General features: G+C 47.6%; 1 protein-coding gene across 1 annotated transcript; it reads left to right on the forward strand.

Moving 5' to 3' along the window:
- Positions 1 to 17,788: 17,788 nt before the first annotated feature.
- LOC134201753 (uncharacterized) lies at positions 17,789 to 18,525 on the forward strand. The gene is made up of 2 exons (XM_062677002.1): positions 17,789 to 18,307; positions 18,514 to 18,525. The coding sequence occupies exons 1-2, from the start codon at positions 17,789 to 17,791 to the stop codon at positions 18,523 to 18,525; spliced, it is 531 nt and encodes a 176-aa protein (XP_062532986.1).
- The last annotated feature ends 468 nt before the right edge of the window (positions 18,526 to 18,993 follow it).

Below are 18,993 nucleotides of genomic sequence, written 5' to 3' on the forward strand. Positions count from 1 at the left end.
TGTTAGGCGACAACTTGGCGGCGAATATAAAGTAGAGAATAGGCCTTTATATATTATACAATGAGATTTTTTATAAAATTAACTGAGATGAGAATAAAATATGCACATAGTTATAAAAAACATACTCTTTGCGACATTTTATAAGGTCTAAATAATGCAAATTGCGGCATGCAAAAAATATTATTGGTCTATACTATTATTTTTTTTAATGGTAAACAGTAAAAGGCACAAAAGTAGAACAATTATCTTTATTTATTTATGAAACATTATAAATGAAGCTATATCAAGGTAGATAAAAAGTACTACAACTAATAAAAAAGCTATTGCAATATTAGTGCAGGCTTTGATTTAGTAGGGCGCCCACGTTTTCTTTTGAGTCCAATCGAATCAATTTTGCCTCTAAAGGTGGAGTGGTTAGTTTTAGCCGTATGGCTAGACCCAAGATATGTTTACAGATGTATATTTAAAGAATTGAGGACACGTGCATGTGCCTTGCTTCCATCCTGCATTAGGTAATTCGGTTTTCCAAAATGCGAAGCTTTTTTCTTTGAACTCATCAAATGTATGTCATAATTCATCATATGTCATGCCCGTAGCCTTAACTTCTTCATTAGGTACTAAATATACTTTTTTATTACAATCATCAACAACAACAATTTATTATAATTAAATAAATACGATTTTTTCAATACTTTACAATTCTACAACAAAAATTCTCATATCCTAATACTTAAAATTGGGACCCGTTTTAATTTTTATAGCTACTTGAAATTACTGCCCGAAGGTGTATTTTTATATGGAAGCCAATAGTTACTACAATACAATATTTGATATCCCACTGTTAATATTAGCTGCCAAGTCATTATTTTTAATACCTCACATATTATTTCATTTTTCCTGTTTAATATATTTACTATCTTATAGTGGCAGCCGTTATTTAGTTATTATAGATCTTGTGTTTTGTAGCTCATTATAATATAATTGTTGCTAAAATATTTAACCACTACCAAATGATTTTTTTTGGAACCATGTAGTTAATCGCCTAATAAGTTGTAAGTCGCCTCATTAATAATTTGCCCCATTAAAATGCTGTTAAAATGCGTTGTATTTCATTTAGACGGTCTAATGCCAAAACATCACGTGCTACCAATATACGAGAAATAATATGATTGCTGCTCTCGGTGAATAAACGCCCTGCGAATCGAGTAGCATATCTCAACTCACACTCACAATTCTTCATTTTTCACCGTATAGAACGTAAACTCGATTTGATTTTGATTTATTCATTTACAATTGAACAACTATGAAAAAAGATGAAAAGACATTTTGGAGGGACCGCGAGGAGCTAAATTGTGTGAATTGTTTTATTTTGTCTATTTAATGTTTCTTGGTTAATGCGTATTTAGTATTTCTTCGTGTATAAGTGTAATTTTGAGATCGTCCTGGCCTAAAGGTTAAGGCGTCCGGTGTATTCGTATCTTGCGATGCACCGGTGTTCTAGTCCCGCCGGCGGGTATCAATTTTTCTAATGAAATACGTACTTATCAAATGTTTACGATTGACGTTCACTGTAAAGGAATAGCATCATGTAATAAAAATCAAACCCGCAAAATTAATTTGCGTAATTACTGGTGGTAGGACGTCTTGTGAGTCCGCACGGGTAGGTATCACCACCCTTTTTTTTTTTTTTTTTAACGCTGGGGAATCCATTTACGGATACCCGGTTCGAGGGGGTAACGAACCGGGTTATGTCGGACTCCGGCGCCTCCTGAGAGGAAGAGGGGGACGAGGAGGGCCAAGGTCCTCCACCTCCCCGAATTCCTCGCAAGAGACTACGCCTTGAAAAAGGCGCGCGAAGCACTTGCCCCGCAGAACGACTACCGACTAAACCCCATCGAGCTCCATCACACCGGCTACACCAGACCTACGGTACCGCAGTGCGCGCCGAAAGCCCGCATTCGCTGGTACCCGTCCTGATGATAAGACGGGATTTCATCTCCGGGAAAATCCCGAAGGACGTCATTTCGGGAGGTATCACCACCCTGCCTATTTTTGCCGTGAAGCAGTAATGCGTTTCGGTTTGAAGGGTGAGACAACCGTTATAACTATACTGAGACCTTAGAACTAATATCACAAGGTGGGAGGCGGCATTTTCGTTGTAGATGTCTATGGGCTCCGGTAACCACTTAAGATCAGGTGGGCCGGGAGCTCGTTCACCCATCTATGCAATAACAAAATAACGTTGGTTTATTAACTGTTTAGTATCTGTGAAAGTGCGAAAATGTAAAAAAAAAATTAAACAAAACCGCTGGACGTAGCTTCTCGAAGTCTTCGAAAAAGTCCACTGAAATAAATCTCAGTAAATAATCAGCATTTTACAGAGATTATATTTTATCCCATATTATCTGATTTCATTCCATGCCAATCGATTAATGCTTCAAATTAATCAAATCCATTTCACTCCATATTATCATTTTTCATAAAAAAAAGATTAGGCTCTATGGCCGGCGTGGTAAGCCGCGTTCCCCCGACCGCTCCGGGGGAAGGTGTAGCGCGGCGCCATCAATGCGGGCTCTTGGCCCGTCGACCGAGGGAACCGGCGGTCGTGTCGCTGGCGGCCGCCAGTCCGGCGTCTGGGGGACGGCGGGATGGATGTAATATGCTCTGCGTAAACCCTGTCCCGCCGTCTCAATAGCTCCGACTGGGTTCCCACCCGGTCCGGGGTAGGGCGCCGGCTGTGAGCGGCAGGAGTTTTTAGTGAGGTTCAACTCCCACGGATCCGGCGATTTTCTCCTGTGGAAAACAAAAAGGCTCTATGGCATGACACTTTTGCCTCTGTAGTTGGAAATATAGAACTACTAAAGAAATACTCGATCGAAACGTTAAAATCCACTAATTTGTAACACGCACTCGCACAAATGTCATTCGTGGTACTCATTTCGGTAAAATTACTCGGTTACGAGATCACAACGTTAATATGAACTCGCACTCACAAAATAACACCGGGTACGTTTGCCGCTAGGGGCGCTGTTCCAATTGCATACAAATTTGAGCAAACTGGCTCGCTATCGAGAGCGTTACAAAACTCGCACTAAGCACACAGACTGCCCATCGTATTATATATAAGTATATATAGATGTAAATTGCCGCCGAACACGCAGCGAACAGCGTACCTATCCCAAGTCCTCCTTGCATTATTTCACCCCTGCCCTATGTGACAGGGAGTTTCAGCCCGGGTAGTGGGGTTTGCCCCGAGGCCCGTTCCGTGCCCCCGAAAGGGGGTACGACGACCCTTCTTCTTCTGCAAATTCAGTTCGAGACAGCGAGCCGACGAGTCAAGACCTCTCCGGAAGAAGAGGAGAGAACCGACGAACAAGAAGAGACTCGCTCCTACGCCCAGCGCCGGTCAAGCCACGAGGACCGTGTGAACGCCATACTGAAGCCTTCGTTATTTTCCTCGAACCAATCCCAGCACCCGTTCCGCGACAGCCACTGCGGCAATACTCGAGCCGCCACGTTTCAACACGTAAGAAGTCTAAAAATCACACGTGGTGGCCGAAACCTGAGCGGTGGCCGTCCGGAATATTGGTCCTTCGAGAGCCGGATTCATTTGAGGAAGACCGAAGAAAATTGAAGATAGAAGAAATGGTGCTCACACGGTCCAAGATGAGGTCGTCGCGCCTTGACCGGCCCGGCAATGAAGCTGTCTCGGGCTCAACTTCGCAAGACGCACAGCAACGAGCTGTGTCGGCCGCGCCGCGTTCGGGAATGACGCAGGGACCGCCACCGATGGCGGCACCCTCCTCCCAAGTGGAAAAGTGTCCGGGAGTGCCGCGGGGCTCACAAGCGATGCCCCCCTCCCGCCAAATATTGCTTACGCAATACTCGCCGGCGTCGCCAACGGGACCGAACAGCGGGGTCTGTCGCCGAGTGATCAGACCTCCCAGCACCGCGACACCGGCAACAACTTCAGGCGACGCAGCAACGGAGAGCGTCGTATCCGCGAGCCAGAACAAGAAGCAGTCAGCGCTCACGGCCGATTCAATTGTACACGGGTCCCACATCAAGGACGCCGCTGCCAAAATCTCGACGACAGAAGAAGGCTCCACACTCCGCGACGGGATGGCGCCACCAGTACGAGGATCTTCGAGAAAGTCGAGTCAACAGTCACAACGGCTGTCACAACGGTTTTGGTCGATAAACCAAAACCAAAAAACCAAAATGGTATAAGTATAAGTATAAGTATAGACATCGCGTGCCCTGCGAAAACTGTTGATGAAAGAATAAAGTAATCTATACTTCTATACTATATATATATATAATATTATAAAGAGGAAAGATTTATTTGTTTGTTTGTTTCGAATAGGCTTCCAAACTACTGAACCGATTGAAAAATTCTTTCACTGTTTAGGAGCTCCAGTATTTCCGAGTGACATAGGCTATCTTATTTTCTGAAAAAAGTTAGGGATCCTCCAATAATGTAACCCAAGGTGTAAAAAAATCACCTAAAATATTCTTTACATCGCATGCCTTGCGAAAACTACTTACGATAGAATAAAGTTATCGATACTTCGATACTATAATAATCACATTCCGATAGAGGCACCCGTCACGTGCGGACGTGCTCATCGACCACTCGATCGCCCGGTCTTTGTTCGCCCGGCTTTTGTTAGCCCGGCCATTGTTCGCGCGGCCTGTGTTCGTGATACATCTGCCGACCAAGTGTTTTTCCTGGAAGCTTTTATTTGTTTTGTTGTAGTTATTTTTGTGTTCGTGGAACATTTGCCGACAAAGTGTTTTCCTGCAAGTATTTATTTGTTTTGTTTCTTTTTGTAATTTCTGTTTTGTTGTGCTTTTTCTTTGTCCTGTAGTAATTGCGCCGCATTGCCACCTGTGTTCAATAGAACCGCTCAGGTCCGAGAAGTTGGGGCCTCGCCGCAAGGCGAGTGTTTTCAAGACCCGGGGCCGCCCCACCTGGGTACTCAGCGATCATGGACGCTGTATTCGCGGAATTCCTCCGACTTCGCCACCCACAGCTCGCCTCAGAGTTTCTGGCCTTCAAGGCCAATCACACTGCGAGCCCTCTCGAGGACTCCGCCGCGCTCGCTGCTCCTGCGTCGCCTGTACCTGCGTGCAAAGCTTCTGCATTGAGCACCGCAGCCTCTATCGTGCCTGCCACTCCCGTGTCGCCTATACTGGCGAGTAAAGCTGCTGGGTCGTCCGCTGTGACCATCGTTTCAGCTGAGCGATCATCCGCGGCCTCCGTCGCGCCCTCTAAAACACCTACACTTGCTCGTAGGTCGCCTGCACCCGCCTCCTCGTGCTCCGACTCTGACTCGGACATGGAGGTCGACCTCGCCCCCGCCTCATCGACGGATGGATTCACCCTGGTATAGAAGGGTAAGAAGCGTGCCGCGGAGTCCCGAGCTCCCGCGGCCGCTAAAATTAGCAAAGCCGCGACCGCGTCGCGCCCCCGCTCTCAGACTCCCGTTGCGCCCCCAGCCCGTGCCACTCCGTCGCCGCGTCCGGTGGCACAAAATAAAACCCAGACCCCTCCCCCGGTTATCCTTCAGGAGAAGGCAGCTTGGGATCGAGTTTGCCTGGCCCTTAAGGCCAAAAATATAAATTTCACGAATGCCCGTAACCTCGCGAACGGCATTCAAATTAAGGTTCAAACACCCGACGACCATAGGGACCTCTCTTCTTACCTCCGTAAGGAACGTATAAGTTTCCATACTTATACGCTCCAGGAGGAGCGCGAACTCCGCGTTGTAATACGCGGAATCCCTAAAGAGTTAGATGTAGAGCTCGTCAAGGCCGATCTGTTAGAGCAGGGCTTTCCAGTGAATTCTGTGCACCGTATGCACACCGGTCGCGGTAGGGAGCCATATAATATGGTTCTAGTCACCCTCCAGCCTACCCCCGAGGGTAAGAAAATCTTCAACACACAGACCGTCTGTAGGCTCTCCGGTATCGCCGTCGAAGCCCCCCATAAAAAAGGCACTCCTAGCCAGTGCCATAACTGTCAATTGTACGGGCACTCTTCCCGTAACTGTCACGCGCGCCCCCGATGTGTTAAGTGTTTGGGCGATCACGCCACGGCCCTCTGCGCTCGCGACCAAAAAACCGCGACGGAACCGCCTAGCTGCGTCCTGTGTCGAACACAGGGTCACCCCGCGAATTACCGTGGTTGCCCCCGAGCCCCTAAAATAAATCGCCGCGTCGCCCGCCAAAACCGCCTCCGAGCTTCCGTCCCAGACATCAAAGCCTCGGCACCCTCTGTGTCGCAGGCTAAGCCAGCGTTCGTTCCGGCGCCGGTGCCCAGTGTCTCGGCCTGGGCGAAACCGCTGCCGTACATGAACACGGCTACAACCCCCTCCTCCGCGATTCGTCCCGCCCCCGCGACTCGTCCCTCTCCCGCGACTTGCCCTCCGACCGCCTCCGACAATCTCGCTTTAGCGATCGACTTCTTTCAATCGATCAACTTTGAGCGCGTTAACGCTTTGGGCGACGCCATTCGCGCTGCCTCCACCGCACAACACTTTATCGCCGTTGTGCAAGAATACGCCGACGTATACGCGTCATTAAATACGTACGTCCTCCCCTCACTCCGCCGGTAATCAATGGCGTATATAAGTAGAGTAAAGCCCCTATCCGTAACGATAGGATTTTTTAACGCTTACGGTCTCGCAAATCAACGTGATCAGGTTTCTAACTTTTTGCGTGACCATCAAATTGATAGTGCAGGAGACCCTACTTAAGCCCGCGCGCCGTGACCCTAAAATCGCGAACTATAACATGGTCAGGAACGACAGGCTCTCTACTCGTGGTGGTGGTACCGTCATTTACTATAGAAGAGCCCTGCATTGCGTCCCGCTCGATCCTCCCGCGCTCGCTAATATCGAAGCATCAGTGTGCCGAATCTCACTGACGGGACACGCGCCGATCGTTATCGCGTCCGTTTATCTTCCACCGGATAAGATCGTTCTAAGCAGTGATATCGAGGCGCTGCTCGGCATCGGGAGCTCTGTCATTCTGGCGGGCGACCTAAATTGTAAACACATCAGGTGGAACTCACACACCACAACCCCGAATGGCAGGCGGCTTGACGCGTTAGTCGATGATCTCACCTTCGATATCGTCGCTCCGCTAACCCCGACTCACTACCCGCTAAATATCGCACATCGCCCGGATATACTCCACATAGCGTTATTAAAAAACGTAACTCTGCGCTTACATTCGATCGAAGTAGTTTCAGAGTTAGATTCAGACCACCGTCCCGTCGTTATGAAGCTCGGTCGCGCTCCCGATTCCGTTCCTGTCGCGAGGACTGTGGTGGATTGGCACACACTGGGCATTAGCCTGGCTGAATCTGATCCACCATCGCTCCCGTTTAGCTCGGACTCTACCCCGTCTCCTCAGGATACCGCTGAAGCCATAGACATCTTAACGTCACACGTCACCTCGACATTAGATAGGTCATCGAAACAAGTTGTAGCGGAGGACTTCCTTTACCGCTTCGGGTTGCCCGACGATATTAGGGAGCTCCTTAGAGCTAAGAACGCCTCGATACGCGCCTACGACAGGTATCCTACCGCGGAAAATCGTATTCGAATGCGTGCCCTACAACGCGACGTAAAGTCTCGCATCGCCGAAGTCCGAGATGCCAGATGGTCTGATTTCTTAGAAGGACTCGCAAAAGCGTTCGACAAAGTTTGGCACAACGGTTTGATTTTCAAACTATTCAACATGGGCGTGCCGGATAGTCTCGTGCTCATCATACGGGACTTCTTGTCGAACCGCTCTTTTCGATATCGAGTCGAGGGAACCCGCTCCTCCCCACGATCTCTCACAGCTGGAGTCCCGCAAGGCTCTGTCCTCTCACCCCTCCTATTTAGCTTATTCGTTAACGATATTCCCCGGTCACCGCCGACCCATTTAGCTTTATTCGCCGACGACACGACTGTTTACTATTCCAGTAGAAACAAGTCCCTAATCGCAAAGAAGCTTCAGAGCGCAGCCCTAGCCCTAGGACAGTGGTTCCGAAAATGGCGCATAGACATCAACCCCGCGAAAAGTACTGCGGTGCTATTTTAGAGGGGAAGCTCCACACGGATTTCCTCCCGGATTAGGAGGAGGAATCTCACACCCCCGATTACTCTCTTTAGGCAATCCATACCCTGGGCCAGGAAGGTCAAGTACCTGGGCGTTACCCTGGATGCATCGATGACATTCCGCCCGCATATAAAATCAGTCCGTGACCGTGCCGCGTTTATTCTCGGTAGACTCTACCCCATGATCTGTAAGCGTAGTAAAATGTCCCTTCGGAACAAGGTGACACTTTACAAAACTTGCATAAGGCCTGTCATGACTTACGCGAGTGTGGTGTTCGCTCACGCGGCCCGCACACACATAGACACCCTCCAATCTCTACAATCCCGCTTTTGCAGGTTAGCCGTCGGAGCTCCGTGGTTCGTGAGGAACGTTGACCTACACGACGACCTGGGCCTCGAATCTATCCAGAAATACATGGAGTCAGCGTCGGAACGGTACTTCGATAAGGCTATGCGTCATGATAATCGCCTTATCGTTGCCGCCGCTGACTACTCCCCGAATCCTGATCACGCCGGAGCCAGTCACCGTCGACGCCCTAGACACGTCCTTACGGATCCATCAGATCCAATAACCTTTGCATTAGACGCCTTCAGCTCTAACACTAGGAGCAGGCTTAGGGACCCCGGTAACCGTACTCGTCGAACTCGACAAAGAGTTCGCCGTGCAACCTAACCCATGAATCAGCTCGCTGAGTTTCTCGCCGGATCTTCTCAGCGGGTCGCGATTCCGATCCGGTAGTAGATTCATTCGCGAAGCAGCTGCTCTTGAGCTGTTAGGTCTCCTTCGGAGGCGCTCGGGTAGCTGTTAGCAAATCCCACCCCTCCTGGCTGAGCCTTTGCTCGCCCACCTGTCCTGGTGAAACTGGAAAGGCCTCCGGGCCACCAGTAATTCTTCAATCATAAAAAAAAAAAAAAAGAGAGCTTCGACTTCTCTGTGATCTGTAGGGTGCATGAAAAAGGAGTCAGCTGCCGTACGGGAGATTTTTACAGCACTCACCAATTCGCATTCAGACTTTGACAAATCCTGTAGTATTTTATCTGCCAGTGTTTGTCCAACGGTTGAGAAGTGGGTATTACACATTTCAATGGATTCCGATATATCATGACTACCTTCCAATGACAACAGTTCAGTGTTTTCAGTTTTAGTTGTCTTCATATTGCATATTGTTTTAATAGTTGTCCAAAGTTTTTTCGGATTCTTTTTAGATTTTTCCAACTCGGCTGTTTCATACTCTGCCTTTAGCTTACGCAACAAAGATATGAAAAAATTTCGATATCGAGTAAAAATAAGCTGTAGATTCTCATTATTTGGATTATTTCGAGCTTGCATATGAAGTTTGTCACGATGGCGCATGCACCGCATAATTCCTGGAGAATTCCAGGGTTTCAAATTATATTTAGAACGAGACACTTTTAGAGTGCGTGAATGCTTTTCGAGAATATCCGATAAAACCTTGGTGAATACATCATTTGCTTTGTTAATATCTTTAAAGGAACACAACTCTGACCAATCTACAGATTTAAGCTCTTCTTTAATAGCTACGATATTTCTTTTTAGTATAAATCGATCAGGTTTTTTCACTTTATCCCTCATTCCGATAGAGGCACCCGTCACGTGCGGACGTGCTCATCGACCACTCGATTGCCCGGCCTTTGTTCGCCCGGCTTTTGTTAGCCCGGCCATTGTTCGCGCGGCCTGTGTTCGTGGTACATCTGCCGACCAAGTGTTTTTTCTGGAAGTTTTTAATTGTTTTGTTTCCTTTTGTTATTTCTGTGTTCGTAGTACATCTGCCGACAAACTGTCTTCCTGGAAGTGTTTAATTGTTTTGTTTCTTTTTGCTATTTCCGTTTTGTTGTGTTTTTTTTCTTTGTCCTGTAGTAATCGTGCCGCATCGCCACCTGTGTTCAATAGAACCGCTCAGGTCCGAGAAGTTGGGGCCTCGCCGCAAGGCGAGTGTTTTCTAAGACCCAGGGTAGCCCCACCTGGGCACGTAGCCATCATGGACGCTGTATTTGCGGAATTTCTCCGGCTTCGCTACCCAAAGCTCACTTCCGAGTTTCAGGCCTTCAAGGCCGATCACACCGCGAGCCCTCTCGTGGACTCCGCCGAGCTCGCTGCTCCTGCGTCGCCTGTACCTGCGTGCAAAGCTTCTGCATCGAGCACCGCAGCCTCCGTCGTGCCTGCCGTTCCCGCGTCGCCTATACTGGCGAGTAAAACTGCTGCGTCGTCCGCCGTGGTCACCGTTCCAGCAGCGCGATCATCCGCGGCCTCCGTCGCACCCTCCAAAACACCTACTCGTAGGTCACCTGCGCCCGCCTCCTCGTCCTCCGACTCTGACTCGGAGATGGAGGTCGACCTCGCCCCCGCCTCATCGACGGATGGATTCACCCTGGTGTAAAAGGGTAAGAAGCGTGCCGCGGAGTCTCGAGCTCCCGCGGCCGCTAAAATTAGCAAAGCCGCGAACGCGTCGCGCCCCCGCCCTCAGACTCCCGTTGCGCCTCCAGCCCGTGCCACTCCGTCGCCGCGTCCGGTGGCACAAAATAAAACCCAGACCCCTCCCCCGGTAATCCTTCAAGAGAAGGCAGCTTGGGAACGAGTTTCCCTGGCCCTTAAGGCCAAAAATATCAATTTCACGAATGCCCGTAACCTCGCGAACGGCATTCAAATTAAGGTTCGAACACCCGACGACCATAGGGCCCTCTCTTCTTACCTCCGTAAGGAGCGTATAAGTTTCCACACGTATACGCTCCAGGAGGAGCGCGAACTCCGTGCCGTTATACGTGGCATCCCTAAAGAGTTGGATGCCGAGCTCGTTAAGGCCGACCTTCTCGAACAAGGCCTACCGGTTAACTCCGTACACCGCATGCATACAGGCCGCGGAAGGGAGCCATATAATATGGTTCTCGTCGCCCTCCAGCCTACCCCCGAGGGTAAGCAAATATTCAACATCCGAACGGTCTGTAGCCTTTCCGGAATCGCAGTCGAAACCCCACACAAGAAAGGCACACCTAGCCAGTGCCATAACTGCCAATTATACGGGCATTCTTCCCGTAACTGTCACGCGCGCCCCCGATGCGTCAAGTGCTTAGGCGATCACGCCACGGCCCTATGCACTCGCGATCAAAAAACCGCGACGGAACCGCCTAGCTGCGTCCTGTGTCGAACACAGGGTCACCCCGCAAATTACCGCGGATGCCCCCGAGCCCCTAAAATAAATCGACGCGTCGCCCGCCAAAACCGCCTCCGAGCTTCCGGCCCAGACATCAAAGCCTCGGCACCCTCTGTGTCGCAGGCTAAGCCAGCGTTCGTTCCGGCGCCGGTGCCCAGTGTCTCGGCCTGGGCGAAACCGCTGCCGTACACGAACACGGCTACAACTCACTGCTCCGCAATTCGTCCCGCCCCCGCGACTCGTCCCTCTCCCGCGACTTGCCCTCCGACCGCGTCCGACAATCTCGCTTTAGCGATCGACTTCTTTCAGTCGATCAACTTTGAGCGCGTTAACGCTTTGGGCGACGCCATTCGCGCTGCCTCCACTGCACAACACTTTATCGCCGTTGTGCAAGAATACGCCGACGTATACGCGTCATTAAATACGTACGTCCTCCCCTCACTCCGCCGGTAATCAATGGCGTATATAAGTAGAATAAAGCCCCTATCCGTAACGATAGGATTTTTTAACGCTTACGGTCTCGCAAATCAACGTGATCAGGTTTCTGACTTTTTGCGTGACCATCAAATTGATATCTTTTTAGTGCAGGAGACCCTACTTAAGCCCGCGCGCCGTGACCCTAAAATCGCGAACTATAACATGGTCAGGAACGATAGGCTCTCTGCTCGTGGTGGTGGTACCGTCATTTACTATAGAAGAGCACTGCATTGCGTTCCGCTCGATCAAATTCAAATTCAAATTCAAAATCATTTATTTCAACTTGGATGTCATCAAAAACACACTTGTTGAATGTCAAAATGTAAAAGAAAATGTTAACTCTACCACCTCCCGCACTCACTAATATCGAAGCATTAGTGTGCCGAATCTCACTGACGGGACACGCGCCGATCGTTATCGCGTCCGTTTATCTTCCACCGGATAAGATCGTTCTAAGCAGTGATATCGAGGCGCTGCTCGGCATGGGGAGCTCTGTCATTCTGGCGGGCGACCTAAATTGTAAACACATCAGGTGGAACTCACACACTACAACCCCGAATGGCAGGCGGCTTGACACGTTAGTCGATGATCTCGCCTTCGATATCGTCGCTCCGCTAACCCGGACTCACTACCCGCTAAATATCGCGCATCGCCCGGATATACTCGACATAGCGTTATTAAAAAACGTAACTCTGCGCTTACACTCGATCGAAGTAGTGTCAGAGTTAGATTCAGACCACCGTCCCGTCGTTATGAAGCTCGGTCGCGCTCCCGATTCCGTTCCCGTCACGAGGACTGTGGTGGATTGGCACACGCTGGGCATCAGCCTGGCTGAATCTGATCCACCATCGCTCCCGTTTAGCCCGGACTCTACCCCGTCTCCTCAGGATACCGCTGAAGCCATAGACATCTTAACGTCACACATCACCTCGACATTAGATAGGTCATCGAAACAAGTTGTAGCGGAGGACTTCCTTCACCGCTTCAAATTGTCCGACGATATTAGGGAACTCCTTAGAGCTAAGAACGCCTCGATACGCGCCTACGACAGGTATCCTACCGCGGAAAATCGAATTCGAATGCGTACCCTACAACGCGACGTAAAGTCTCGCATCGCCGAAGTCCGAGATGCCAGATGGTCTGATTTCTTAGAAAGACTCGCGCCCTCTCAAAGGTCTTACTACCGCTTAGCTCGTACTCTCAAATCGGATACGGTAGTAACTATGCCCCCCCTCGTAGGCCCCTCAGGCCGACTCGCGGCGTTCGATGATGATGAAAAAGCAGAGCTGCTGGCCGATACATTGCAAACCCAGTGCACGCCCAGCACTCAATCCGTGGACCCTGTTCATGTAGAATTAGTAGACAGTGAGGTAGAACGCAGAGTCTCCTTGCCACCCTCGGACGCGTTACCACCCGTCACCCCGATGGAAGTTAAAGACTTGATCAAAATCCTACGTCCTCGCAAGGCTCCCGGTTCCGACGGTATATCCAACCGCGTTATTAAACTTCTACCCGTCCAACTCATCGTGATGTTGGCATCTATTTTCAATGCCGCTATGGCGAACTGTATCTTTCCCGCGGTGTGGAAAGAAGCGGACGTTATCGGCATACATAAACCCGGTAAACCAAAAAATCATCCGACGAGCTACCGCCCGATTAGCCTCCTCATGTCTTTAGGCAAACTGTATGAGCGTCTGCTCTACAAACGCCTCAGAGACTTCGTCTCATCCAAGGGCATTCTCATCGATGAACAATTCGGATTCCGTACAAATCACTCATGCGTTCAACAGGTGCACCGCCTCACGGAGCACATTCTTGTGGGGCTTAATCGACCAAAACCGTTATACACGGGAGCTCTCTTCTTCGACGTCGCAAAAGCGTTCGACAAAGTCTGGCACAACGGTTTGATTTTCAAACTATTCAACATGGGCGTGCCGGATAGTCTCGTGCTCATCATACGGGACTTCTTGTCGAACCGCTCTTTTCGATATCGAGTCGAGGGAACCCGCTCCTCCCCACGACCTCTCACAGCTGGAGTCCCGCAAGGCTCTGTCCTCTCACCCCTCCTATTTAGCTTATTCGTTAACGATATTCCCCGGTCGCCGCCGACCCATTTAGCTTTATTCGCCGACGACACGACTGTTTACTATTCCAGTAGAAACAAGTCCGTAATCGCGAAGAAGCTTCAGAGCGCAGCCCTAGTCCTAGGACAGTGGTTCCGAAAATGGCGCATAGACATCAACCCAGCGAAAAGTACTGCGGTGCTATTTCAGAGGGGAAGCTCCACACGGATTTCCTCCCGTATTAGGAGGAGGAATCTCACACCCCCGATTACTCTCTTTAGTCAATCCATACCCTGGGCCAGGAAGGTCAAGTACCTGGGCGTTACCCTGGATGCATCGATGACATTCCGCCCGCATATAAAATCAGTCCGTGACCGTGCCGCGTTTACTCTCGGTAGACTCTACCCCATGATCTGTAAGCGGAGTAAAATGTCCCTTCGGAACAAGGTGACACTTTACAAAACTTGCATAAGGCCCGTCATGACTTACGCGAGTGTGGTGTTCGCTCACGCGGCCCGCACACACATAGACACCCTTCAATCTCTACAATCCCGCTTTTGCAGGTTAGCCGTCGGAGCTCCGTGGTTCGTGAGGAACGTTGACCTACACGACGACCTGGGCCTCGAATCTATCCAGAAATACATGAAGTCAGCGTCGGAACGGTACTTCGATAAGGCTATGCGTCATGATAATCGCCTTATCGTAGCCGCCGCTGACTACTCCCCGAATCCTGATCATGCAGGAGCCAGTCACCGTCGACGCCCTAGACACGTCCTTACGGATCCCTCAGATCCAATAACGTTTGCACTAGACGCCTTCAGCTCTAGGAGCAGGCTTAGGGACCTCGGTAACCGTACTCGTCGAACTCGACAAAGAGTTCGCCGTGCAACCTAATCCATGAATCAGCTCGCTGAGCTTCTCGCCGGATCTTCTCAGCGGGTCGCGATTCCGATCCGGTAGTAGATTCATTCGCGAAGCAGCTACTCTTGAGTTGTTAGGTCTCCTTCGGAGGCGCTCGGGTAGCTGTTAGCAAATCCCACCCCTCCTGGCTGAGCCTTTGCTCGCCCACCTGTCCTGGTGAAACTGGAAAGGCCTCCGGGCCACCAGTAATTCTTCAATCATAAAAAAAAAAAAAAAGAGAGCTTCGACTTCTCTGTGATCTGTAGGGTGCATGAAAAAGGAGTCAGCTGCCGTACGGGAGATTTTTACAGCACTCGCCAATTCGCATTCAGACTTTGACAAATCCTGTAGTATTTTATCTGCCAGTGTTTGTCCAACGGTTGAGAAGTGGGTATTACACATTTCAATGGATTCCGATATATCATGACTACCTTCCAATGACAACAGTTCAGTGTTTTCAGTTTTAGTTGTCTTCATATTGCATATTGTTTTAATAGTTGTCCAAAGTTTTTTCGGATTCTTTTTAGATTTTTCCAACTCGGCTGTTTCATACTCTGCCTTTAGCTTACGCAACAAAGATATGAAAAAAATTCGATATCGAGTAAAAATAAGCTGTAGATTCTCATTATTTGGATTATTTCGAGCTTGCATATGAAGTTTGTCACGATGGCGCATGCACCGCATAATTCCTGGAGAATTCCAGGGTTTCAAATTATATTTAGAACGAGACACTTTTAGAGTGCGTGAATGCTTTTCGAGAATATCCGATAAAACCTTGGTGAATACATCATTTGCTTTGTTAATATCTTTAAAGGAACACAATTCTGACCAATCTACAGATTTAAGCTCTTCTTTAATAGCTACGATATTTCTTTTTAGTATAAATCGATCAGGTTTTTTCACTTTATCCCTGCCTAGGTTTATTCCAATCATTGCCATGTAATGGTCAGTAATCGAACTTTTACACACAACACCAGTAATACAAGTATGATTTATGTCTTTCACATATATGTGGTCAAGGCATGCAGACTCTCGAGTGGGCTTAGTTATAGCTGATAGAAACCCATTTTCTGCCATGAAGGATACGTATTCAAGAGACTGCGCATTCGGTAAGGTATCTAGTATATTGATATTAAGGTAAGCTATGATTATAAGTTGGTTACCTAAGCCTTGTACGCAATTATCTAATGTGGTAAGAAAATTATCCAAGTTTCTATAAGAGGGTGAACGATAGATGCCCAGAACTACTATGGACTCAGATAGTTGAATCTGTAAGCAATCTGCTTCCTCGATTAGAGGTTCCGACACAGTAACATTCCATGAACATTTGACATAAGTGACTACGCCACCATTTTGATTACTGCATTTAGTGGTATGGTAAGCATTATATCCCGGCAACTGTGGAACAATTGTAGTTTCATTTAACCAACACTCTGTAAGTATTATAATATCGTAATGGATATTTAGTCTAGACAAATGTACAAGAAATTGATCAAAGTTTCTCCTAATGCTTCTAATATTAAAAGTTAACACCCTAAAGTTACGATTTTTCAAAAATAGACTTTTACAATGCTCCGGTTCATCTATGACCTGACAATCGATTTGGATCGAATCCAAGTCTCCGCCAATGTCATCATTTATATCCATGTGTAATAAAAAACATTCCAAATACGCAAAGAAATGTTCACCATTAGCATACAATGCAGCGCCATTAATAGCATTAATTTTATATTTACATCGGAATCATTTAAATGATCATATGTACGGAAAATATTATTCTCAAATATAGTAAGTAAAATCACTGGAAGTAAAACAAATCCCACAAGCAAAGACCATAAAGAACCGTGATCCATATACAATTTTTCTAAGTTATACAGAGTACAAATATATAGTAAACATACGTAATCCAAATTAAACACATATGTATTCAAAGCTCTAGCAAGGCAATCAGTAAAATGAGCTGTACACACACTAATTATACTGTTTATACATAACGAGAAGAAATAGGGAAGGTAGTAAAAAATAATATGCTCCTTAGTTTGCACTACTGGATTATCACACAGACTGTTATACCTCGATATTGTTACATCCGACAGTAGTTTTCGTATTAGCAAATAACCGATCCAGATCACTTTGGCTTCGCAGTTGCACTGCTGCATTCCCCTCACGCCGCCTGACATATATAGCGCCACGGTTACACCAACAATAAGCGTACCCTTCTTTCTTCGCTTTATTTCTAGCATCTCGATATAAGATTCTATTTTCTTTAGTAAGCCTCTCATTGAAATATATATTTTGTGGTGGTCCAGGGGCATCCAAGTCATTACTTTTTATATTCCTACGTGATTTAGATGCTTTTAGTATTTGGTCACGCTTAGATCTACGCAGAAAACGAACAACAATTGGTCGCGGCATCCTATTTTGAAGTTCAGTTAAGCTAGGAGGAACTGCAGAACGGCGAGGCCCCACCCTAGTGATCCAGTCTACATCTTTCTCATCCAGTTCGACACCCAGCTTCTTAGTTGCAAGCTGAAAAGTATGTTGCAAATTCTCTGCTGGAGACTCCGGGATTCCAATCAACTCAATTTCATTTAACAGAATATTTTGAGCCTGTATGTTTATATCACTTTGTATTTGAGATACCGCCGATTTAAGATTCTTGAACTCAAGATCCCGTTTCTCTAGGTACTTCATACGGGTATCGTTGGCCTCAATTTTGGCCATAAGTTCTTCCATACGGTGATGGGAGTAATTTAAGGATTGAGTTACCTCTTCTAGTCTCATACTTGTTTTACAAAGTTCCTCTGTCAGTCTTTTTATGTCATCTTTACTGTTCTCTGCAGTGGGCTCTGTGCCTACAGCACGTCAGTATTGTCTGTATCATTATAAATAAAGGACGTGTCCACAGAACACTATCGTTTGTTTATTAAACAATACTCGCTCACACCATTTGAACGGCTACATAAACATAAAATAGATATATACAACACAGTGGTGACCCCGAACGAGAACATAGACGCCGCTCGATAGCAAGATACGTTTTTAAGAACCGATTTGTAATAAAATGACTTCAGTTGAAGCAGAAGTAGCCGTTGTTTCTGTAACTTCGAGGATTCCTGAGTTTTGGTGCGACCAACCACGCTTATGGTACGTGCAATGTGAAGCTATCCTAGCACCGCAGAAGTTAAGTGATGAGGCCCGATACAACCTAGTTGTTACTAAATTAGGCAAGGACGTCGTACAACAGGTCAGTGACATTCTGTTAAAACCACCTGATGAGAAGAAATTTGATACGCTGAAAGAACGTTTGTTAAAAATCTATGAAGAATCGGAGATGAGACAATTTCAAAAATTGCTTAGCGAGATGGAGTTGGGGGATCAGAAGCCCTCTCAACTCTTACGCCGTATGAGGGATCTGGCTCGCGATAAAATGCCCGATGAGACCCTTAGAATTATGTGGCAAGGTCATCTACCCGCGGCAGTTCGAGGAGTGCTAGCAGTCTGCGAAGCAAAAGACTTAGAGCACCTGTCGGCAATTGCGGATAAAGTCATCGAGACGACGCAGCCCTTGCAAGTGTCTGAAGTACAGAGCACTCCTGGCAGTAGTTCCAGTACTGACCATAGCTTTATACTGGCGGAGATAGCCAAATTAAGCTTAAAAATAAGAGAGATGGAGCAAAGTCGCAATTTTCACCGTTTTCGACCGCGATCACGGTCATCATCACGTAATCGTAATACGAGTCGACGTTCACCGAGCAGCCCGGACTGGCTATGTGTTTATCATTTTAGATATCGCCATAGAGCTAGAAAATGTGTAGAACCGTGTGCCTGGAAAAAGCCAGTGATTCAGGAAAACTAACTGAGGTGTACTCGCAGGCGGGGATATGCACCGTCACTCCTATACACCGCCTATGTATAACAGACAATAATACTGGACTTAGATTTTTAGTGGACACGGGTGCGAATATTTCTGTGCTACCAGTAAAGAAGAATCGGTTTTATAACAATAAGTGTGATGATTATAAACTGTACGCAGCGAATGGTACAGAAATTCGAACTTATGGAGTTAAGACTTTAAACTTAGACTTTAATCTACGTCGATCATTCCGATGGACATTTGTTTTAGCAGACGTCAAGCAACCAATAATCGGTGCTGATTTTCTGTCTCACTATATGCTATTAGTAGATTTAAAAAACAGAAAACTCATCGACTCCGTGACCACTCTACAAAGTATTGCATCTGTGGTTTTGCAAGACGATCCTACAATG

The sequence above is a fragment of the Bombyx mori genome, chromosome W, assembly GCF_030269925.1.
Source record: "Bombyx mori chromosome W, ASM3026992v2".
NCBI lineage: Eukaryota > Metazoa > Arthropoda > Insecta > Lepidoptera > Bombycidae > Bombyx > Bombyx mori.

Coding starts and splice junctions, on each gene's coding strand:
- LOC134201753 (XM_062677002.1), top strand. CDS start 17,789: ATGACTTCAGTTGAAGCAGAAGTAGCCGTTGTTTCTGTAACTTCGAGG.